Raw genomic sequence first — 10,000 nt, forward strand, 5'->3', positions numbered from 1 at the left:
CCTGCACCGTGCGGGGACTTCAACGCTACGCTGATCCCCAGCGTTTGGTCCACGGGCTTTTGTCATCTCATTTTAAACCTAAATTGTACAAGGGAGTCGTCAATCTGGATTCTGCCCCGTTAGTTCTGTGCAAAGGTGTAGCGTGTAATTACAGTGCTTGGAGAATCACCTTCCTGGCCCCTTTCCGCCCAGAACAATGCATCTGCAGCACACTGCAGTGGTGATTTTCTATGCCCAGAATGTCTTGCACTTCTGTTCGTTTAACCGCGGGCATAAAAACGATTCTGCACTGCAGGCTGACCGATAAACAGTTGGACGCCGCATTCACGTGAACAGATGGAGGACATGTTGAAGTAAACGTGACGGGTTGGATTGTTTACAGCACCATCACACTAGATTGCCAACGTTCGCGTGCTTGTAGGTCTTGGCGTTCAAATCGCCAAGCTGTTATTCTTCCTAAAGACTTGAGTGCTCGCAGTGCCATGTTGTGATTTGTCAGGGTCGAACAAGACTGCAAGTAGTCGCTGGCTAATTCTTCTCTAGCTTTCCTTTTGCGACTGTGACTGATTGAAGTGTGTTTCTGCTGTGTACCCACTGCCTCGGGGGTCGGCTTCTCCGAAAGAAAACAAACCCCAGCAGGAAGCTACCCACAGTCTTCCTGAATGGCTCGGTAATACGCCGGGAACGCTCAAAGCCACACTGCATCAGAAGGAATAAGGGTTTTAATGACATTATTTCTTTATCTTCCTTTCTGCCTATCTGTGTGTGAGCATTATCCGTGTGCTTTGTGGACAACCTGTTTTTGTTTTTTTTTGTTTGTTTTTTTTACAGAATCATCGTTATCTTTAATACTCTAACGCATATACCGGGATGAAAACCCACATGCGCGCACACACACACTACCATGTTTCCTCTTTGACTGCTACCACTCACTAAAGGTGGGCGGAATGACTGTGCCGTCTTTTCCGCCTCTCGCTCCCCTCGCGGAGCGCCGTCCTACTCTACTCTGCTGCCACAGACTGGGGCGGGGAGGGCGCAGGGCATTTCAAGCAGCAAGCGTGGGTGGGTCCCGGCTTCTTACGGACATCCACTGCCCATTACCCACTCTACTCTCTACGTCCTGTCGGTTTCAGGGTTCCCAGCTCCCTAGCATTTAGTCAGTAACACATACATTGGATATGTATATATTTATGTATGTACATGCTATGCGTTTTCGTGGCAACAACAGAGAGGCCTTGGAGACCCATGCTATAGATCTGCCTGAAATCTGGGAGGGAGTGAGGGAGTCAGAGAGAATTTACACGTACTTTTGCATCAGCTGTGATCCATTTTTCATCCATTTTGCCCTGTTTCTTATCCTGGACACGACGCAGGGCCTGATGTGTGGAGCAGCAGCCCCCCCACTCCGCTTGGCAGTCATCCATCTCGGCTCCTAACAGCCCCTAATGGGGCACTCCGGGGCACGAGCCAGGCCAATGGCTGACTTCGCTGCAGGGAATGCTTCGGCAGGCTAGAGGAGACCTTAGACAGCGGTCACGGCCCACAGCCTGCGGTAAAAGGTTTAGGCTTTACCCCTGATGCGGACCACCTTGACAGCGCCATCAAACAAGGGACGGCGCAATCCGTCATTGGACGCATTAGCGTTGTTGAGGAAAATCCATTTTAAATAACAGGGTGAGTCCGGGAAGGTGAGCCGTTGCTCAATTCTGGCTCACGTTGGCTACCACTTGCGTTGCGTCTTCTGTGCTTCATCCAGGCTTGGCACTTTTCCAGCGGTGCTACCTCGCACACACCTGCGCATGTGTGCTGAGCTGGAGCACGCAGCAGTGTCAACCGGGGTGTTCCCGCTGCGGTCGGCGGCGAATGCGGTGCGGCTAGCTGTCTGCTCGGCATTGGTCAGCCGTAGGTGGAGGTCAGGGAAGGTCAGCTGCTAGCGCGCTCTGCTAGCGCACTCTTATCCACAGGTGCGAGTGGCGCAAGTGTGGCTCAGCGCTTCCGTTTCTCTTTTTCATCCCTCTCTCTCGCTCTCGCTCTCGCTCTCGCACGCGCGCGCGCGGTCTCACTCTCTGCCCCACCCTTCCCTCCCTTGTGTCCGAACGGCTGCCGTGGTCGTCTGGCAAAACGTGCCCTCTCGCTCGCCGTCCTGACGCCCTCTCACGCTCTCTCCAATGTCCCGCAGGAGTCTGAGGACGCGCCGCCCGACCTGCTGGTGCTGTGCAGCGACCACGGCATGTCCGAGACCGGCAGCCACGGCGGGTCGTCTGAGCCGGAGGTCAGCACCCCCCTCGTCCTCATCAGTCTCGCCTTCCCCAGGAAAGGTGAGCCTCGCCCCCAATCCCCCTCATTGCCTCACCTATAGCAAGTCAGAGCGTGCCAGTGTCCCCAACTGCTGGCCATCGGTAGCGTTCCCACAGTGTTGCGCACCCCCGGTTCAGATAACTTGACACTGGTTTTGCTTTTGTCTAGGAATTATTCATTTCGTTAGCTATGGGCCTTCTGTAAGTGCTGAACACACAGTAGTCTATGAAACCCAGCAAGTGTGAACAGACCAGTGCCTTCTTAAGCAAGCCATATGGCCGAAGCCGTTAATGTCCTGTCCCTCACATACTGGCACAGATTGAGCAGGAAACCCTGTCCCTGGCTGTCCTGTCTGGGTGACGCATGTCTTCCTGTGCTAATGCCATGGTGTGGTGACTTGCAGGCATATTGTCTGTTCTGGCACACAGCTCCTTCACTCACCAGTCCCCTGCCTGCTAAGTTCAGGCATTCATTTCACGCACCCACCCCCTTCATTTGCAATGAATCGGACATTTAACGATTACAAATGCACAGAAAAAAGTAAACACACACACCACGCGCACACACACACTCAGACAGTGCCTCTCTTTGTAGACATGCATGCTATAAGCTGACGCACATAAGGTGTTACTAAATGTGTGATTAGTGAAAACTTAGTGAAATACTCACTCTCTCTCTCTCTCTCTCTCTCTCTCTCTCGCTCTCTTGCACGTGCATGCGCGCGCACACACACACACACACCCACCACAGTTTGCTTGCGCCCTCAAGTGTGAGCGCCTGACATCTTGGTGCAACTTGCTAGTGGTTCATTACCGCTCCTCGCGGTCCGTGGCAAACGTGTGGCCGAGCCATGTGTCTGTCTGCTTCCTGCTGTCAGCCTGAATGCGATAATTGTTACTTTTCTTGCCCAATCTTCAGAAATTATGTGCACGTTCGCTTTCAGTGCCCGCATTCATTCAGATACAAGCACACTCATTCAGGAGTCGCACAGCTACTTAGAGGCCTCTTAAGGCCTTTGTATGTGCAGCCTTTTCAAGAATGCCTTATCAAGCTTTTTTTACTTTCTGTTGCCTTCTATGCCAAGTGACCTGCTAAGATGCACAGAGATGCATTTATGCATTAAATATTGCAAGTGTAATTGAATATTTTAAAGTTTTATGGCTTTGTCAGATTTCTTATACCAGAAGTTCCTCTGGCAACTGAGATTTCAAATGTGATTTTTTTTTTATTTTCAGATCTGTTTATTTATTACTCTTTATTATTTATGAGTGTTTATTACAGGGTGAGTGGCATGTGGCATATTCTTCTTCTGCTCCTCTTTTGTGTGTGTGTGTGTGTGGGGGGGGGGGGGGGGGGGGCGGGGTGCGTACGTGTGCATTGATGCCTCCCCTTGCCCCCTGCTCATGCACATGTCTCTACCTCCATGCAGGGGGTGCGTTCCAGCCCAGCACCGTGGAGCAGGTGGACCTGGCACCCACGCTGGCCCTGGCCCTGGCGCTGCCCATCCCACGTAACAGCGTGGGCCGCCTCCTCCCCGCCGTGGTGGAGCAGGCTCCGCTCCGGGAACAGCTCCGCCTGCTCCACCTCAACGGCCACCAGCTCAGCTCTCTGCTCCGAGACAGCAACCCCACCTACCAAAGACGTGAGTTAACTTGCACCCCAGAACAAGTCTAACACACCCCAGCAAACACCTCTATATAATACCACATTTGTTTTTTTGTTGTTTTTTCCCAACCAATCAAATACCAAGTACTGATCTGTTGAGTGCCAGCCAGCTGACGCCATGTGTCATGTGCACTTGGCGCTAAACTGGAAGAAAGGTGTAAGTAACACACAGCTGCTGCTCTGTTTTCAGCTACTCACTTTACATCTGTTATAAGACCATAGAAATTAGAGCCCAAATGATATTTTTAGTTTTTACCTTACTAAGTCTTGCCCCTGCTGCAGGACCCTGCATAACACCATTAGCATATCAGCCATTACCATCGCGGATTGTGACGAAGTGCTGTAAGCTACCATCCGTGCCTTCGGTCATTAAGCAGGTCGCCGGTTTGCATGGGAATACCAGATACCAGATCAGGTGCTTAATGTACAGACCGATGACTGGGTCCAGCGTGACCCCACTCCAGTCAGAGTGGATGTGCAAGCGTTTCTCCTGCACCGAGGAGCAGAGGGCGGAGGGGTCGCCCAGGCAACTGGTGCTGCTCCCAGACTGCAGGGGAAATTGCTGCTGAAATTGGTACGGTGTGTGTGTGTGTCCGTTTCTTTCACTGCACGGTCATAAAAGTGAGCCCTTCTCAGGCCCTCGTGCCAGGCAGGCGGAGTGCAGAGACGTGCCGGGGCGTGGCTCCGGTTGCCAAGCGCTGATCATAAGCTTTCAAACTCGCACACCTCTTAAATCGTGCCCAGTGTTCAGTCCAGTGCTGTTATGGTCTTTCTTCTCTGGAGGCTCCCCAGAACCTGGTGATGGTCAGGGTGTGACGTATTCAAGCGCAGAGATGTGAGTTTTGGCTTTAGGGTACCATAAATCCATACAAACTGGGAATTAACAATCTTGGAGCTCAGGTATTGTGTGCGCGCAAGAGAGCATGCAACCCCTCCCTGCTATGAAGCTCAATCATATCCGTTCACAACAGGAGCATCACTGTTGCAGTCCATAGTCCCCTATCTGAAGTTTACACACCTCTTTCCTTTGGGTTTGTGTGTGTGTGTGTGTGTGTGTGTGTGTGTGTGTGTGTGTGTGTGTGTGAGTGTGAGAGAGAGAGCACATTTATCGCCTTTGCTTTGTGCTGATCCTCCCGCTCACATTTGCACGCAATGCCGTTCGTGTTATGTTGTGGGCTGAGAACAGTTTCACAGGGCTGCGTCAGGTTAAGGTGAGCGGCGCAAAGATAAAAGAACCGGACATCACCCCTTTAACTATCTGGAAGGCTTCATTGATTTAACGCAGATGGAGCACCTCCCACAGACAGCCAGTCACCCTCGCTACAGAGAGCGTTGAGATTTCAGGCTTACAGGGTGTGTGTGTGGGTGGGGGCGCGCGCGCGCGCGTGTGTGTGTGTGTGTGCGTGCGCACATATGCATTTGTTCAGGCTCACAGTATATACGCATATCTGTATGTGCGTGCATCTATTTCACTCTACCACATTAATGAGTACACGAGCAATGAAATGAGAGAAGTTTTCAATGTGTTGTATTGATTTAAACAAACGTGCTGTTCACACCATATTTCTACGCATTTGCGCTCTGCCTCTGGCTCGACGCTATGGAGCGCTGCTCCAGCGCACGCATGCCGCAGCTCTGAACTACCAGAAGAAATCGAGCAGCGGTGCGTGCAAAAGGACGGCGGGCTCACCTGCGCTCGCTTTCCTTTCCTCTTCTCCTTTTAAAAAAAAATATTTTTTTTTATTAAAGCAGACATTGTAGACTTTTCCGCTTCGCCAGTCACGGATGAGATGTGGCAGGAGAAGTCAAGCGCTCAGCTCTTCAGCGTCTGCCAGGCCGTGAGAGAGATGGATCTCCCGTTGTCTCTGGAGGCCATGAGCGCTCGCGCCCGGTGGGTGCCCAGCCGCCTGCTAAAACGCTGTCATTAGCTAAGTGTTCCATTGACTCCGGCGCTCGTCATTCTTGCGGGCGGACCGAGAGCATTAATTCAGCTCCGCGAGCTCTCTTCCATCTGTCACCTACTGTCCAAAGATGACTTGTTTTCAGTAGTGCTTCTCTGTTTGCCATGTGTGACCAACAGACAGGTTCAACAGAGTTCTGACTCATCAGGGGACCTCCCAGTCAGCAAATTATTATACTTCCAGATTACAGATTATACGTTTGGGTTACAGATTCAGACAGCACATATGACATAGTATATGTATGTATCTCCTTTATTAGAAACGTCTACCTATTTCAGACTATAGCCCATTTCTTGCCATGCACATTTCGTGTTAGCTATCCTTTAACTCTTCAAAAGCAGTTAGTTTCTGACCCAGAAAGTAGCACTGACACAGGTTAAACACACCTGCAGTACTGCTGGGCCTGATAAAATTGCATGATCAACACCCACGTCCAAGTTGCAAATATAAACTCTTCTTTCAAGTGCATGATTAAGTTAAATTTATGTGCTTTTTGTAGCGGTTTTAACACTAATAAATTGTCAGTCACAGTTGATGAGGTTAATTGGGGCACCACCCTAATAAACAGGGAAAATGTATTCATTATGTATTAATTTTAATTTATTAATGATTTAATAATTCACTCTCATCTCATGACAGTCAACAGTTCGATGTGATTATTTTTTCTCGTCTACCAAACGTAAGACTATCACTCTTGACTCACAGACATAATGACTTATATCTATTGAGTAAACAGAGATAGGAAAACGTGCATAAAAAAAATCATTGACTAAGATTCTACTGTTGACCAGAGGTATTGAGTTTTCTAGAATAAATATAGTAAACAGTCATAACAATACAACTAACCACAGTTAATCCAGATGATTCGTGGGGGACCAAAGTATCCAGCTAAGCTAATAAAAGTGAGGAATAAAATGAAAGGGGAATGACCAACTGGGCCGTCTACTCATCCAACAAGCAAAGACCAACAGAGGAAAGTTATTAATCAAGAGAGTTTGGTTGGGAAAGCGCAAGATTAAAGATATAACAGGAAGAATCTGAACTAAAGAGAAAGCTTGGGAAACAGCCAGTGGGAGAACTAATTATAGGATTGAGGAGGTTGACTCGCAGAGGGGAGGAAAAAAGTTACTGATGTGCTGTTGATATATATAGACATTTTCACAGAGATGAGTCTTTGCTCGACGTTTAAAGGCAGCTATTGGAAGTTCATTCCAACAACTGAGTCCCAGGATGGAGAAGAGTCTTGATGCTTGTCTTCCATGAATCTTGAAGGATTGTGGGTCAAGCCAGTCCAGACATGGAGCACAAAGTAATAGGGCAGGTCTGTTTTTGGCTTTGTAGGCAAGCATCATAGTTTGATGTGATACAAGCATCTGATATGAGCTACAATAAGCCAGTGAAATGAATATGAGTAGTGGAGTTACATTCTGGATCACTTGCAAAGGCCTGATAGGAACTCAAAGGAAGACCCACCAGGAGTGAGTTGCAGTAGTCAAGCCAGAAATGACAAGAAACTGAACAAGTACCTGGGTGGCCTCCCTACAAAGAGAAGGGAGAATTCTCTGAATGTTGCAGAGGAGAAACTTGAATGTCTGAATCAAGTTTGTGACATGAGCTGATAGTGACGACTGGTTATCCACAGTTAGACCAAAGTTTCTTGAATTCTCGGATGGATTGATTAAGGAGTTCTCAAAAGACATGTCAAGATTCCTCCAAGGATAAGTTACTCCCGGCATGTATAGCAACTCTTTCTGGTATTTGGTTTCAGGTGGTGGACACCCATCCATGATATGTCGGTCAAACATGCCAAGATGCAGCTAGAAACCTGCCTGTGGGAAGGATGTAGTTGGGTTATGGGTCTCATATCTGCAAAAGAAAGGCCCTTAACACACTCAGCTCCAGGAACACTGTACAATGGTTGAGCCTGCTTCCAAAGTAGTGGGGAAATGTGAAGACTGCATTTCATTGCCTTTTACTTGTACTGACCAATGACAATGAAGTTTAGTCTTAATCTTAAAATCCTCTAAGGTTAGAGAGGTTGGGAGGATTGTGAAGGCCAAAAAATGATAGAGCTTGCATGGATCAGATAATTCCAGTTTCTCTTTGTAGAATGAAACCTTTTGCAGCTGTAACGTCCGACGAGAACTTGGAAAAGAGAGACTGGAAAGCGTGAAGATCAGAATTTAGTTGTGATGTCCTCCACCTTCTATTTACCTTTCTTAGTTTTCTGCACAGGACAGTCAGCCAAGGATCAGGAGGGGAAACTCTGAATGGCCTGGAGGAGAGTGGACATTAAGGTCAATGGAAGAGGAAAAAGACTGAAGAGAGGCATGTGTCTATAGGAGATTCCGAGGAGAGAAAGGAAAAGGAACCCTGTTGTGGAAGAGAAGTCATGACAGCTGAAGCAGAGGAGGGGGAGAAATGGAGTTAAGGTTGCGACAAGTGGAGGATGAATGTGTAGGAGTGTTGTGGACAGGGAGAGGAAGAGTGTGCAAGTGTGAAGGATAGAAAGTTGCGATCTGAGAGGTGGGGGGGGGGGGGTGGTTACCGTGATATCCAGCGTTGGGGCAGGCCTGCTGAATATCAGGTCGAACGTGTTGCTTGCAGTGTGCGTTGGAGGAGACAGGTGAGGTTAAAGTCAGTGGGAGAAAGGAGCAGAAGTCAAGATGATGACAAATTGTCTTAGTAGAGAAGAATACAGTGGCTACATTGTATTTAAAAGAGGATATGAAAGGGTGAGAAGAACTGGGTGGAGTGAAACGCCGGTCTCTAGAGAGAAGCAAAACCTGTGCCGTCACCGCTGTCACTCTGCTGGGGTGAATGGGAGAAGAAGGCAAAAGATGGAACAGCTGGAGCAGCCGAGTTGTCCGGGGTGATTCAGAGCTGAGGCTGAGAGAAAGTGCATTTTGGACAGTATATTGGCAATTCCAAAGCCCACCTGCCACCATGGCCTGAAACTGTTGGTATTGCAGTTTCTGTGGTGTGATAATGTCTCCGTGGTGTAGCTGGGTATTTAAAACACATAAAAGAAGTAAGTAGTATAGAAATGAGAAGTCAAGTTTTTAAGATTTGATATTTTGCCTGGATAAAATAATCATGTCTACATGTTGATTGCACGGAAGAGGTAAAGCTGGAAGGATATCCACTTAAACAACAGACATGCAGGTCTGTAGCACATAGATCTGTAGTGGATCGCCTGTAAATTTATTAGCATGGGACCTAGCCTTGTAACTGCTAGTCCCAACCCTATAATTCACACCTTAGCCACCCTGAAACTACACCTGTCCCCTAAAGTGCACTAATGTACTCCTATGTAAACCAAGACAGCCTTGCAAGCTATTCAAGCTATTGAAAGCTAGCTATTCAACTCAAAGCCTGCCTTACAGGCAGAGGATAAGCCCCAGTCAGAGAACACAAGCGCATTGTGTCGTGCTTGCTCTCAGTAGTCATAGTAGTCATGTGTAGTAGTCAACATTTACATTTTTGGCATTTAGTGACTTTCTAAAGTTCTTTGCCATTTTCTCATAGAATGTATCCTAGCCAGTACAGTAGGTTAGAGTTACCATTGGTACCAAGATACCATTGAACTAGAATACTGACAGGAATAAGACAGAGGATGGTTGTGCATGCCAACATATGTTTATGCTACAGTCTGCAAGTGGACCTGTAGGTATTTCTACTGAAGTGCAGTTGAGTGAATATTAAGTATGTTAAATTAAATGCATCTTGAACAAGTACTAGCTGGGTTTTCCTTGTGTGTGAGAACTAGGCTTGATCAGTGTGCGTCTCTGCTAAGCACTAGTCCTAATCAGCACATAATGACTGCATACCACTTAAGGCTAATTGCGATTAAGGACTCTAATTGTATTTGGTAGAATGTGATAGAGCTTGAATGCCATTGACGCAAGCAACCCTTTCGGTTGTTCATGGCTGCAGGCTGTATACTATGCGGCATTAAAGGATTAATGCATTTAAAGACTCTCTCTTCTCTGTGAAAGAAGACATAATCATTCAAGTTTCTGCCCTCCTTCCTGCATGTTCTCCTGTTATTAAGTAACTGTACAAACTAGGCTTGG

General features: G+C 47.9%; 1 protein-coding gene across 6 annotated transcripts in view; it reads left to right on the forward strand.

The window, feature by feature from the left end:
* Positions 1–10,000, forward strand: part of pigg (phosphatidylinositol glycan anchor biosynthesis class G (EMM blood group)) — a 67,977-nt gene that overhangs the window by 14,108 nt on the left and 43,869 nt on the right. For 5 of the 6 annotated variants that reach the window (XM_081699408.1, XM_081699409.1, XM_027016675.3 and 2 more), the window contains 2 exons: positions 2,180–2,318; positions 3,728–3,940. In XM_081699408.1, coding sequence (XP_081555534.1) covers positions 2,180–2,318; positions 3,728–3,940 — 352 coding nt within the window. Of the gene's footprint in view, positions 1–2,179; positions 2,319–3,727; positions 3,941–5,789; positions 5,855–10,000 lie in introns of those variants that run through there. The other variant, XM_081699411.1, reaches the window with a different exon arrangement.

Source organism: Electrophorus electricus, chromosome 16 (genome assembly GCF_041902795.1).
Source record: "Electrophorus electricus isolate QZ-2024a chromosome 16, ASM4190279v1, whole genome shotgun sequence".
NCBI lineage: Eukaryota > Metazoa > Chordata > Actinopteri > Gymnotiformes > Gymnotidae > Electrophorus > Electrophorus electricus.